Here is a 14,682-nt window from a genome sequence, read left to right on the forward strand (position 1 = left end):
TACAAGATTTGAAAAAGTGATCAAGAGCATTGTAAGAAATGTATAAACAAAGATAAATATGAGAGAACAGATAATATTTTAAGAATATTTATAGTAATATAAATTATAATTTTTTGATAATAATGTTGGGTTGAGATTAGGAGTCATGGGAGGCATTATTCAGAACAATTTTTTCCGACTTCATCTCAAGATTCATGGCCACTTCCTGCAGAACACCGTTCGACGTTCGTCCGCCCCCGCAAACGGCGGAACGGACCGCAACATATGATGGACGCGAGGCCGTTTCCGGGGCCGCGATAAATCCGGCTTCCGACAACCGCGGGTCCCGGCCTCCGTTCCCGAAACGAAATAAAGAAACAATGTGGAAAACGTTCCCGGAGCCGCGCCGAATTTACGATCGAAGTTTCGCGTTAGAAAGTCCGGGCGCGAGACGGGCCCGCCGTGTTCCGGTTCGGCAATTACACGTTCAATTTACTCCGGTTTTTCGGGGCCGCGACGAGTTTTGAAGAGTGGCGGGACTGGAGGATGGTCGGGGAGGTTTTATTTATGCGGAAATACTTGGGCAAGACGGGACGGGACGGGACCGGAACTCCGCCGGAGTCGCGAACTATTTTAATTAAATTTGAATAGTTCGGCGTACTCAAATACAAATAAATACCTATAGATGCGAATGTAAATGTGGGGGGTACTTACCATTATTAGGGACTCATCGTGTGTTGGTACCCAGTTGCTGAGGCTGGCCGCCCTCCTTGCGCTGGGTCGGGGCAGCATGGGGGAAGCCCCGATTGAACGGTCGCGAGTCGCTTCCCGTATTCCCTTTCTTATGCGTGCTTCCTTCGGGTTGTACACGTAATCTGAAAAAAATATAATAATAAATATACTTTCTATTGAAATAAAGAACTATTTGACTCATTGAACAACCCTCGTAAGCCTCTCCTCCCACTTCCAGTGTAAAATAAACTTCCGATTGTGAATATAACGGGATTAAAGCTGTGTTTATTGAATTAAAATTAAACGCCACCATGAAATTAATTAATCCGTTTAATATCGACGCTTAAGAGTTTGATTGTCGCCCCCATAAAAGCTCGAACACTGAATCAAAACAAGGTGAATGGGGCTGATAAAGTGGGCCGTTAAATTTATCAGTTTTTATTAACGTAAAAAGGAAAGAAACACAGAACGGTGCGAAAACGGCAACGGTTTTTTATCACCATTTTTATGACATTTATTAGTTGTTGCTTTGGCAATGTTTGCCGACATTTGCGCAGCAATCGGACCGGAATAGGGTAATACGCGCCGGGAGGATTACCGCAATATTTGACATTGAATTTAATACAGTTTTAGGGGCTCGGCACGTCTGCTTTGTGTCTTCTCTTTATTAATGCACTTCAATGAACGCGGTTTTGACGTTTCAGGCTCCGGTCGGTTGATTTAAACGATTTCGATCTGCATAAAGGGATAATTGAAATGAAACGGTTCTTTACAACTTTCATTATATTCATTTATCCTATTAATTACTATAATTGACCCTTAACATTTTATTGAAAATAACAAAATAATTGTAATTATTCGAAAACAATAAAATTAAATCAAATTTAATTAAATTATTAGTTCTCTCAATACTATAACTTCAATTTGCTTGAACAGAAGTGGATAAACTTCATCAGGAAATAGAGTTTTTTATCCATTTTATTTCTATATTACTATTCTATATTTATATCCTTTGGGCATCAGTCATTTGTGACTAATATGACCAATATAAAACTAATAAATTTTCTTTCAACGTTCTTTCAACTCTTTAATTTCAATTTGGTTGAACAGAAGTCGACAAAATACATCAGGAAAAAGAGTTTTTTATCCATTTTATTTCTATATTACTATTCTGTATTTATAACCTTTGGGCATCAGTCATTTGTGACTAATATGACCACTAAAAAACTAACAAATTTTCTTTCAACGTTCTTTCAACTCTATAATTTCAATTTGATTGAACAGAAGTCGATAAAATACATCAGGAAAAAGAGTTTTTTATCCATTTTATTTCTATATATTACTCTATATTTATATCCTTTGGACATCAGTCATTTGTGACTAATATGACCAATATAAAACTAACAAATTTTCTTCCAACGTTCTTTCAACTCTATAATTTCAAATTAGTTGAACAGAAATCGACAAAATACATCAGGAAATAGAGTTTTTTATCCATTTTATTTCTATATTACTATTCCATATTTATATCCTTTGGACATCAGTCATTTGTGACTAATATAAGCAATATAAAACTAACAAATTTTCTTCCAACGTTCTTTCAACTCTATAATTTCAAATTGGTTGAACAGAAGTCGACAAAATACATCAGGAAATAGAGTTTTTTATCCATTTTATTTCTATATTACTATTCTATATTTATATCCTTTGGACATCAGTCATTTGTGACTAATATAAGCAATATAAAACTAACAAATTTTCTTCCAACGTTCTTTCAACTCTATAATTTCAAATTGGTTGAACAGAAGTCGACAAAATACATCAGGAAATAGAGTTTTTTATTCATTTTATTTCTATATTACTATTCTATATTTATATCCTTTGGACATCAGTCATTTGTGACTAATATAACCACTATAAAACTAACAAATTTTCTTTCAACGTTCTTTCAACTCTTTAATTTCAAATTGGTTGAACAGAAGTAGACAAAATACATCAGGAAAAAGAGTTTTTTATCCATTTTATTTCTATATCACTATTCTATATTTATATCCTTTGGACATCAGTCATTTGTGACTAATATGACCATTAGAAAACTGAAAAATTTTCTTTCAAAGTTCTTTCAACTCCAAAATTTCAATTTGGTTGAACAGAAGTCGACAAACTTCATCAAGAAAAAGAGTTTTTTATCCATTTTATTTCTATATTACTATTCTATATGTATATCCTTTGGACATCAATCATTTGTGACTAATATGACCACTATAAAACTAACAAATTTTCTTTCAACGTTCTTTCAACTCTATAATTTCAATTTGGTTGAACAGAAGTCGACAAACTTCATCAAGAAAAAGAGTTTTTTATCCATTTTATTTCTATATTGCTATTCTATATTTATATCCTTTGGACATCAGTCATTTGTGACTAATATGACCACTATAAAACTAACAAATTTTCTTCCAACGTACTTTCAAGTCTATAATTTCAAATTGGTTGAACAGAAGTCGACAAAATACATCAGGGAAAAGAGTTTTTTATCCATTTTATTTCTATATAACTATTCTATATTTATATCCTTTGGACATCAGCCATTTGAGACTAATATGACCACTTGGTTTCATCTTCATTTCATTTTTACGTTTAAAAGTTGTCAAAGTTTTCTATCCTCGTCTGAGAACTTATTGAACGTCCCTCGTAAAATAAAAAAGCATACTTTAAAGTACATATAGGCCACAATAACACCGCGAAATGTTGCAGGAGTGCCCTTTGCGAGGCAGCGAGAGAGAAAAATCGTCCGGGACCGACAAACGCCGCCGCCACCACAATGCCGTCGCGCCCGACCAAATAAAGCAAAATTGCGACAAAAATGACGGACATAAATTTACCGGACAATAAAAACGCCCGCTCGCAAAACTAAAAATTCATAAAATCCGTGGAAACGACGCGCACACACACACACACAGAGACACAGGGACACGGGCACACGGTGAAAATGAAAATTTCGCGTAGCCCCGCCAGGCACATACATCAATAAAACGACTGACATGCACTGCAAACTTTTTTATCGGACGCTTAATACAGCGGGTTTTACGCTTATCATCTATTCGTCAGAATCAATTGTTCGACTTTCTACGTCTGCTTTTTTGTTTTCGGTTTTCCGGTCAATACCCACCTACGTACACTGAACGCGGCGACGGACTCGAGTGAAAATGGAAAACATAAATATTTATTTTCGGCTGCTTTTTTAACAGTTTAACGTGGATCAGCGAAACTCAACTTGTTACGGAATTGTTTAGTCAAACTGGATTCATTAATTTTGGGCTTAGGTTTTTTAATGAATTCACCCTTTTTATCATAAAACACACCCCTGAAACCTCATCAAATTATTGAATATTTCTTAAACATAAATAATTAATCAATAAATGAATAAAGAATGATTATTTGATCACCATATCAATGAATATACAAATTCATTCAAACATTTCCACCATTAAAAAACGTTGAGTGACAATTTTAAAAACGGTGTAGATAACACAGATGGGAACCATAACCGATAATACGGTGTCCGAGACCGTAACAGAGTGGCCCGTTGAGGAGGAGCGGGCGTGCGAGCGCGAGGCATTCGCTCCAACGGTAATTAATTAGATTCCGAATCGATCGGCCACCAGAGCAATATGCAGCCAGGTATGGGGCTAAATGCGCTTACGTAAATATCAATAACAATATCGTGTTCGGCAATGAAAACTTGCTCGATGCAAAAACGTAAAAAGGCGGCGCAGCTTACGTCGATCGCTGTCGCTGAAACAACTCAGCTACGAACTGGAGGTGACGTGTGTGAACGACCTTTAAAAGTTCATATATTTTCTAATTATAATAATAATAATAATAATAATAATTGTTTACCAATTGATTATATTATATTGTGTTGAAGCTGGATTCATCATTATAACAATTATTTATCTACTGAAATACATCCTTGAAGCTTTTATGTTTATTGAGTCGACATTTTCAAACACAAAATATGAATTGGTTAAGTGTAAAAGTGTATTTTCAGGTCAAAATTAATATTAATCAATCCATCATAGATTCAAGACAACCAACTAATATCGTCTGTGCTTCAACAATTACCAAAACTAATCCTGAACAAGATAGAAGCATTTATCAAATTATTATGAAAATTACAAATTTTAAATACTTTCCTTTATTTTTTTCATTTATATATTTATATTACCATTAAAATTATTCTTTATAAAAATGGTAACACAAAATTAAATGAATTAGTTGCAGGATAAAATTAATACTAATCAATCCATATTAACTTCACATTCGTTAAGTAAACAGATATTTTTAAGTCATCAAGTGTTTAATTCAAGGTAGTATAAAGAAGACAATATCACAGTGAAAGTCCTACAAAGTGGTCCAAGAAGAAGGGGCAACTAGTGTCCAATGATGATGACACTCATACTAAAAAACACACCGAAACAATCTAGAAGGATTTGACCAGAGGCTCAACTTCGAACCCTTAAAGTTGATCAGAGAAGAAACTGCAGCAGCAAAATTCAAAATTAGAATTTGACAATTCACATCTTTTTATATGGCACGTCAGCCAAGACCATCAAAGAGGACAAGAAGAATTCGAGTACTGAACAGTGCAGCCCATCAATACCAGGTATTGATTACAAATTTCTTTAACTGGTTCACTGAAGAAAATCTGGCTCACATTTTTAGAGAATCCAGGTTAAATCTTTGGAGTCTATGGCAGCTGTAATATGTTTTATATACCTGGAGTCTGCAATGGGTGCAGTATCACTTTTGAGGGAATATATAATCATTAATTTATTGAAAATTGAATATTAAATAATTAATAATATTACCAAAACAATATTTGTCAGGTTTCATATATTGTAAAAATATAATACATATTTGAGTGGAAAATCGAACATGCCTATTGATCCGTTATTTAATATTATATGAATAAATAAATTGTGATTTTTATCAAAACTAAAAATAAATCCTGAATATTTAATAAAGAATTTAATTAATAACTAAATTTAATTCCAGCATGTATAAATTTTAAAACAAAATTGCTTCAAGCCAACAAATCGTCCGGAATACAAAATGCAAATTGATAAACATTAATTGAATTTTTAAATAATATGAACAAAAAATTATATTTCCATCAGACACAAATTATATTTTATGCCAATTCCGTCCATATTATCCGCATGATAACAGTCACGAAGATCAAACTAATTGGTTCCATTAATTACGGAGATTCAAGGAGGCTAATTACTTGATGACTTGCTCAATTCCCCCTGTAATTTGATTTTGACGACTTAATTGTATTGTTTATTCGTACCGAGTTTATTTTATTCCGGACGTCGCGACGAGAACGTCCCGATTCGAATTCAATTTGACTACTAATTATTCGTCGACATCGCAAAACAGCCAAACAAAAACTATGAGATTGTTTATTATTGAAAGTAAGTAAATTTAATTAGCGATCATGGCTCATAACTAAATAATGACATCAACGTAGGAATTTCATCAGCACTAACGATCTGGTAACGTTGCATAATTAAACTTCCCGTCATGTTAAATTGTGATATATTTACTACAAAATCTGTGGCTTAAATCGGAATCGGCCACGTGTTTTGAAGCCCAAACAACCCATTAATTCCTGCTATTAAAGATTGTTTTATGTTAAACTGATGTCATTGTGTCAATAAATAAATGAACGATTTTATACGGTCTAATTATGTTTAGTTATTTTTAAGCACTTACTACTAAGAGTAAATTTTGACTTTTATTTTAATACAGTTATTTTATTTAAAAGAAATAACTGTATTAAATTATATATTAATTTCTATTATTTTTTTTCCAAATAATCTAAGTTTTAATATTTTTTTTAATTAACTCGAATCAAGTAATATATCAAAAATATATAAAAAATTCAGATTTGAATAAACTAAAGAAATCAGTTTGGAAATTCAATTTTTTAAAATAATATAAGAAAATTAATATTAATATACAATGTTAAAATATGTATTTGGACATATATTCTTAATATTTGTTAAATTATTATAAAAATTACAGATTTTAAATATTTTACTTAATATATTTCTCCTTAAAAAACAACAATATTAATATTTTTTATATGAAAATTTATATATTTATAAACATATTCTTATGTATTGGTTTATAATTAATTTCTTTCTCAGTCATTGATTTTAAAATTAATTTTCTTCAAATATTTGTTAAATTATTATGAAAATTACTAATTTTAAATATTTTTTAAAAAACAACAATATTACTAATTTTTTATATAAAAATTTATATATTTATACATATATTATTATGTATTGGTTTCTAATTAATTTCTTTACCAGTTATTGGTTTTAAAATTAATATCCTTCAAATATTTGTTAAATTATTATGAAAACTACTAATTTTAAATATTTTCTTTTATTGTTTTAAACGTTTAACATAAGAAAATTCATTCATATTTTACTTAATTTATTTCTTCTTAAAAAACAAAAATATATATAAAAATTCATAATTTACTTAATTTTTTATATGAAAATTTATATATTATTTGTTAAATTATGAAAACTACAGATTTTAGTTTCTTTGATTTTAACATTAATTTCCTTTAGTATTAACACAGTATATAAACATATAAATAAATTTTCAAATATAATAGGTAAAATTATTTTTTAGTTTTAGGAAAATATCAAAAATTAATGGTTGTTTCTTAACATAAATAAGGCAAAAATCAATAGAGTCAAAATTGTGTAATATTATGTTTTGGTAGAGGTTAATTTAATTTAGTATTTAAATGAAAATTAGGGCAAAGTTGGTCGAAATAAAAGTGTGAAACGAAAGTAGTAAATATTGATGTCACATGTGCAAGAGTGGGTATCGATTACGTAGTCCTAATTAAATCCCTCGCGAAATAAAGAATCAATATCGGTAAACACATCATCGGCGTATCAACATTTAAAAATAGCGAAAGCGTCGTTTAAGCGTCGAGTAGAGTAGAGAATGTGGAAAAAAGGAAAAAGGGGGCGTACCTGGAAACGGGGCGCATTGCCAGTGCTGCGGATAGTAGGGACTGTTCCCGTAATACTCAGGATAAATTGGCGGCGGACCGTGATAGTAGTCGTCGTGGTAGACCGCAAGCGGATCGTAATATTGGTTGGTACCGTAGTACGGCTGTCTGTACGGCATGTAATTGCAACAGTCCATCCTGGCGGAACTCCAACGACCCGGATCGGACCACGTGGTTTGGCACAAGACAATCAACAATCAACAACAACAAAACAGTCAACAATCGGAACTATTGGCGGCCGCAGGCCGACCTCATGACCCGCTGCGGGAGACAGTCGACAGTCGACGAGGTTTGGCGCCAAAAAATCGTTGAACGCGGAGGTGCAGAACGGTGGCTGAGAATGCGAGACTCCGTCGGGGGCTGTGCAGGCACGACCGCGCTAGTCGAGGTGCGGACGCGCAATACTCGCACCCGTACTCGCAGTCGCGCGTCGCGTCGCGTCGTGTCGTGGCGTCGTCGGTGCCGGAATCGACCGCCGCGACGTCGACGTCGGCGAGGCGATTTTTGACGGGAGGCGCGCGCGAGTTCGCGACGCCAGACGCCACCGCCGACTGAACGGCCCAGGCGCGCTGCAATCAATACGCGGGACCGCCGCGACGCCTCACCTATGCGGCGCACGGTGGCGGCGGCGGCGTCCGCGGATGGCCGGATGGTCGGATGGCCGTATGGCCGGCTCGCCGCTTATCGTTCAATTTTGACGCTGTCAATCAACGTTATGGATTGGGTTCGTTTGCAAACCGAAACGATTAAGCTCGGATATCGGCGGAGGATTAATCAAATTATGCACCTATGTTGTGCACATCGTGCACATCGAAATAGTTTTTTTCTTTTTCAAAATGGTTAATAAATGCAATTTTATACAATAAAAAGTGTTCAAGTCAACAGATAAAATGATTAAATTATTAAAAACCCACTTAAGACCTCAATCATTTTCAAAATTCTACAAACTATTTATTATATTATTATTAAAATAAATTACTTTTAATATAATCGACTTATTCTTAGAATTTGTTCAATAGTAATTAATTATTGGATTGGTGGCGCATTCGTCATTTTTAACAACAGTTGTAAAAATGGTGGATGCGCAACAAAAAACTCAATTAAAATATTCAAATAAATTAGGATAAGATATTTGAATACATAAAATTAATTGCCTTTTAGATATAGTTGTAATTATACAATTTGTTTGGGCATTCACGATGTTTAAACATTTATTAAATATCAAAAACATGTTTTTTATGGTATTTTAGAGGTTACTTTACTGATTAATTAAAAAAAATTAAATAATACCTGTTAAAAATGGACATAACAGTAGATAAAATAAATTACTTTTAATATAATCAACTTATTCTTAGAATTTGTTTAACAGTACCTAATTATTGGATTTGTTGCGCATTCGCCATTTTTAACAACAGTCGTAAAAATGGTGAATGCGCAACAAAAAACTTTATTAAAATATTCGAATGAATTACGATTAGATATTTGAAAACATTAAATTAATTGCCTTTTGGATGTAGTTGTAATTATATAATTTGTTTGCGCATTCACGATGTTTAAACATTTATTAAACATCAAAAACATGTTTTTTATGGTATTTTAGAGGTTACTTTACTGATTAATTAAAAAAAATTAAATAATACCTGTTAAAAATGGATATAACGGTAGATAAAATAAATTACTTTTAATATAATCAACTTATTCTTAGAATTTGTTTAACAGTACCTAATTATTGAATTTGTTGCGCATTCGCCATTTTTAACAACAGTTGTAAAATGGTGAATGCGCAACAAAAAACTTAATTAAAATATTCGAATGAATTACGATTAGATATTTGAAAACATTAAATTAATTGCCTTTTGGATGTAGTTGTAATTATATAATTTGTTTGCGCATTCACGATGTTTAAACATTTATTAAACATCAAAAACATGTTTTTTATGGTATTTTAGAGGTTACTTTACTGATTAATTAAAAAAAATTAAATAATACCTGTTAAAAATGGACATAACGGTAGATAAAATAAATTACTTTTAATATAATCAACTTATTCTTAGAATTTGTTTAACAGTACCTAATTATTGAATTTGTTGCGCATTCGCCATTTTTAACAACAGTTGTAAAAATGGTGAATGCGCAACAAAAAACTTAATTAAAATATTCGAATGAATTACGATTAGATATTTGAAAACATTAAATTAATTGCCTTTTGGATGTAGTTGTAATTATATAATTTGTTTACGCATTCACGATGTTTAAACATTTATTAAACATCAAAAACATGTTTTTTATGGTATTTTAGAGGTTACTTTACTGATTAATTAAAAAAAATTAAATAATACCTGTTAAAAATGGACATAACAGTAGATAAAATAAATTACTTTTAATATAATCTACTTATTCTTAGAATTTGTTTAACAGTACCTAATTATTGGGTTGGTTGCGCATTCGCCATTTTTAACAACCGTTGTAAAAATGGTGAATGCGCAACAAAAAACTTAATTAAAATATTCGAATGAATTACGATTAGATATTTGAAAACATTAAATTAATTGCCTTTTGGATGTAGTTGTAATTATATAATTTGTTTGCGCATTCACGATGTTTAAACATTTATTAAACATCAAAAACATGTTTTTTATAGTACTTTTAGAGGTTACTTTACTGATTAATTAAAAAAATTTAAGTAGTACCCGTAAAAAATGGATCTAACAGTAAATAAAACAAATTACTTTTAATATAATCATTTTATTCTTAGAATTTGTTTAAGAGTAATTAGTTATGTATTATTCCAATATAATATAAAATTCCTATAATTTATAATACTATAATAAATTCGTTAAATTAAAGTATTTAAATGTTAATAATAAAATTAATAATAAAAATATTAAAAAAATTAAACATTAATGTAAGAATATGATAAAAAATGTTAAGTTGGTTATTTGCAAAAACTCCCAAAGGTTTTTTATAGTGCGCCAGTTTAATATATCAGGAATATGTCAGCAGATATCTGTTGATCTCCGTAAAAACAAGACACACAAATCCCGAAACTGAAAAAGCCCAAAACCCTCATCGCCGCACGTCAAAACTTTCCTCCCGGTTCGAACCGAACGGGAACGGAACACGTCGCCTGAATTGTTTATCTCCGCTTTCATCCCGCCAACTTCCCAAGTCTGCAAAGTTCAGTGGGCCAACGTGTGTCCCACAAGCTGATAAATTGCGACGTCGGCCGTCGATTGTGTGTGTGTGTGTGTGAGTGTGTGCAAATGTCATAACACGCGCACACGGTACACGTCCGCGTGGGCGGCGGCATCTTCGCGGGGGCGCTGCCGACCGTCGGCTTCGCAAGGGCGTATTTGGGGTGCGAACGTCGACCCGGTTGAAGGGTCGGCCGCCGGCGGTTGGCGTTAAGGGCCGGCCGAGGGCAAATTTGCACTGCAGACTTGCACATATTGTACAGGGTGTGTCATAGAAAATAACCAAGTTGATGACACGTCCGGCGAAGCCGGAAATGAAATTTTGGTCGAAATAAAATATTATAACAAATAATTTCTTTTGTCCTGACAAGTAATTTTTGATATTTTGTAACAAATTCCTTCAAAGTGTGTGAGGAAAAAAAGGAATAAAAGGGGACTAGACTGTACTTCACGTCATTAAACGGTTACAAGCAGAGAATAAAAGCGTGTCTTGTGCAGAACTCGTGTAGTTGCGGTGGTACAAAGTAATTTGTCGAAACGCTTTATCGCACAGTCCGGGTGTTCGCAGCAGGAAAACGCTCCATCCAAGCCGGTAAGCCCTGATGAAAAGGTCAAAGTTCAGTCAAGTAGGCAACAATCCCTACTTCTGTCATCTGTGCTGCGCCCGAAGAAGAGTCGACTATTCAGTTAGCACCGGTAAAGGGAAATGTTCCGGGGGGCTTTTCGTACTTTGTCCGAGGCACTTCTCCACGCTAAATTGCTCCGCTAAATACGGGCGAAAAATTGCGAGAGCGCTTTCTATGCGAGAACAGTAATTACGGGGCCGGATGAATTTTTCAGGGTAAGTGGAAAGTTAAGACCGAAAAATAATTTATGCGGCCGTCTGAGACTCATTTAACCGGGGACGTTTTACCATTAAAATTCATTATTGAACACTGCCCCGTTTGATTAAAGTTTGGTACAGGTGGACGAAGCCTAAAAAGTTACCTCAAGAGAAAGGACAACTACCTTTCAAATATGATTATACTCATACTAAAAAATATCGACATCGAAACAAACGAGAAGGATTTAACCAGAGGCGAAACTTCGAGCTCACAGAATTTATCAGAGAAGAAACTGAAGTAGCAAAATTCAAAATTAGAATTTGACAATTCAGATTTTTTTGTATGACATGTCAGCCAAGACCACCAAAGAGGACAAGAAGAATTCGAGTACGAAACAGTGCAGCCCATCAATACCAGATATTGATTACAAATTTATTTAACTGGTTCACTGAAGAAAATCTGGATCACATTTTTAGAGAAGTTGGCGAAGAAGTCAGACCTTTGGAGTCTATGGCAGCTGTAATATCTTTTATGTACCTAGAGTCTGCAATGGGTGCAGTATCACTTTTTGAGGGAAGGCTTTGGCCACAAGGAAGGTTACATTGTCATCTCATTTTGAAAGCCGAGGCAGAAACCATTGATGGTAACTTGCCGAGACAACCTAAGACCAAGATGAGCATTCATGTATCTTCCAACGAAGACCAATACCAAGTGTTGGTTTGTAATTTAGAGCCCACTACCACAGAGTGGGATTTGGAGAAGATTTTCAGCTTTGTGGACCCAGTGTTGATGATTCACTTGATGGAACACGGGTCTGCTGAAGTGACTTTCAGTCATGTGGAAAGTGCCATGCATGCTTTCAACATCCTTGACCAAACTTTCATTGGAAAAAGTAAAATCCAATGGATTATATTTAAAAATTTGTAATACTTCATTAATTATTGAATCAATTTTGTGTAGAAGTAATGATAAATATATAAACAAATTTATTTGAGACTTAATTTATTCACATAATTAATTTGTTAAGGACTATTTTAAGTACTACCACTATTATAGGACAAACATCCTATTAAAAATTAGAAAATTATTACTTGCTGTGCATTTTATATGGTGCGACTTGCCGGAACAATAAGGCCATTATATTCTGTTCTATATTAATATAATAAATGTATTTCCATTCAATCACGAAACCCGCCCTGGAAGGAGCAACTGTTGCTGAACGTTCGATCCGCTCGTAAAAGATTTCCGTGGAACCGAGAACACGGGGGTGTCGGACCGCCCGTCCCCAGACCATTGCGCATTCAAAATCCATGAATGAAACATAATACGCGTCCCGAGGATCTGTTCCCTTTAGAGATCCGCGCCAAACACTCCGGCATGCTCCGGCTTGTACAAACAAAGCCGTTGGAAGCTCCGCGTCCGGCGATTGTGAACGTCTCCCCCTTCGCCGCTTATCGAACAGCCGTCGGGTTCTTGGACGTGGTTCGCCCACTCCACAGACGGATTATCAACCCCGGTGTCTCGGCGATCGATACTTTATTTTTTTTTTTTTTTTCTTCTTTCTTTTCGCCAAGGGCACACGACACACAATTACCAGTCGAACATAAAAATGACGGCGGATCCTATTGGAATTGGCCAATTACTTAGGCGTGCTTTCTCTCCCGGGGACATTCCAAATATTTGTTGTTTCCCATTAAAGATCGTCTGGGGATCGCGTAATGGTTTTCCCGAACCAGGGATTTCGGTAATTGATCGGAAGGCGTATCCTTCGCGTCCTTAATTGCCGTTTCAGCCGTTAAGACAGATTGGACGGACATAATCCGGGGCACATCGATGACTGTGTTTGTTCTCAACAGTAATTTGGGGGTTGTTGGGTGGGTGGCTTTGGTGAAACGAAAACCGCAACCAAATTATATCGTGTCTATTAATAATTTCAATCTTACCTTACAATAGTCATCTTCTAACAATATAAGGAAGTTCCAAAATTACACAAAAGACCTCATAAGACGAGAAAATTGATACCTATTACTTTATTGATTGGTCCAAATATACTTTATTGGACATAAAATATCCCCATTTTCTTCCATTTTATTTAATTTTCTTTAATTTTATTTAATTTTCTTCCATTTTATTCTATTTAAATATGTTTGATTCCATTTTTTAATATTTCTTATCATTTTATTCTCATTTTAGTTTATATTTCATTTAATTTTACTCCATTTTCTTCCATTTTAATTCATTATATTTCATTTTATTTTCTAGTTTTTTAAATGTTATTCTAATCTACTTAATTTTATTCGATTTTATTTCTTTTAGTAAAATTTTATTATGTTTTATTAAATTTTACTTCATTTTATATAACTTCATTCCATTTTATTCTATTTTATTCCATTTTATATCATTATATTCCACTTTATTTATTCCCATTATCCCATTATTATATTTTATATGTATTAAAATATCAAAAAAAAAAATATATTTAATAATAATACATCTAAAATACAAAAGCGTCATCCAATGTATAACATATAGGAGAAATTTGACGTTAATTAAAAGCACGTGTGTTCAAGTTAGGACAAGAACATTTTCCCCCCCAAGCTGTGAACATGCAAAGGTTCGACATCTCTTCCGCGCAATAGATCATTAGCGTAGAACGCAGAAGGGAGAGGCGCATTTCAAGGTGCTTTCGCCAAAACGACGAAGACTAAGGAGGGAGCGAGATACTTTCGTCAACGATCGAAAATATCGCACAGTGAACCAAAACACTTTGTCATTTTTACTTGTTGAACTATTATGATGATATGATAATTGGTAGAATTAAGGAGAATTTTGCTACTTCAAC

At 33.7% G+C, this 14,682-nt stretch overlaps 1 protein-coding gene across 4 annotated transcripts in view; it reads right to left on the reverse strand.

The window, feature by feature from the left end:
• Positions 1-14,682, reverse strand: part of LOC109601768 (transcription factor SOX-3) — a 43,195-nt gene that overhangs the window by 21,107 nt on the left and 7,406 nt on the right. For 3 of the 4 annotated variants that reach the window (XM_020018051.2, XM_020018047.2, XM_020018048.2), the window contains exon 3: positions 694-854. In XM_020018051.2, the coding sequence (XP_019873610.1) occupies positions 694-854 (161 nt within the window). Of the gene's footprint in view, positions 1-693; positions 855-7,784; positions 8,342-14,682 lie in introns of those variants that run through there. The other variant, XM_020018050.2, reaches the window with a different exon arrangement.

This window comes from Aethina tumida, chromosome 4 (genome assembly GCF_024364675.1).
Source record: "Aethina tumida isolate Nest 87 chromosome 4, icAetTumi1.1, whole genome shotgun sequence".
Lineage (NCBI taxonomy): Eukaryota > Metazoa > Arthropoda > Insecta > Coleoptera > Nitidulidae > Aethina > Aethina tumida.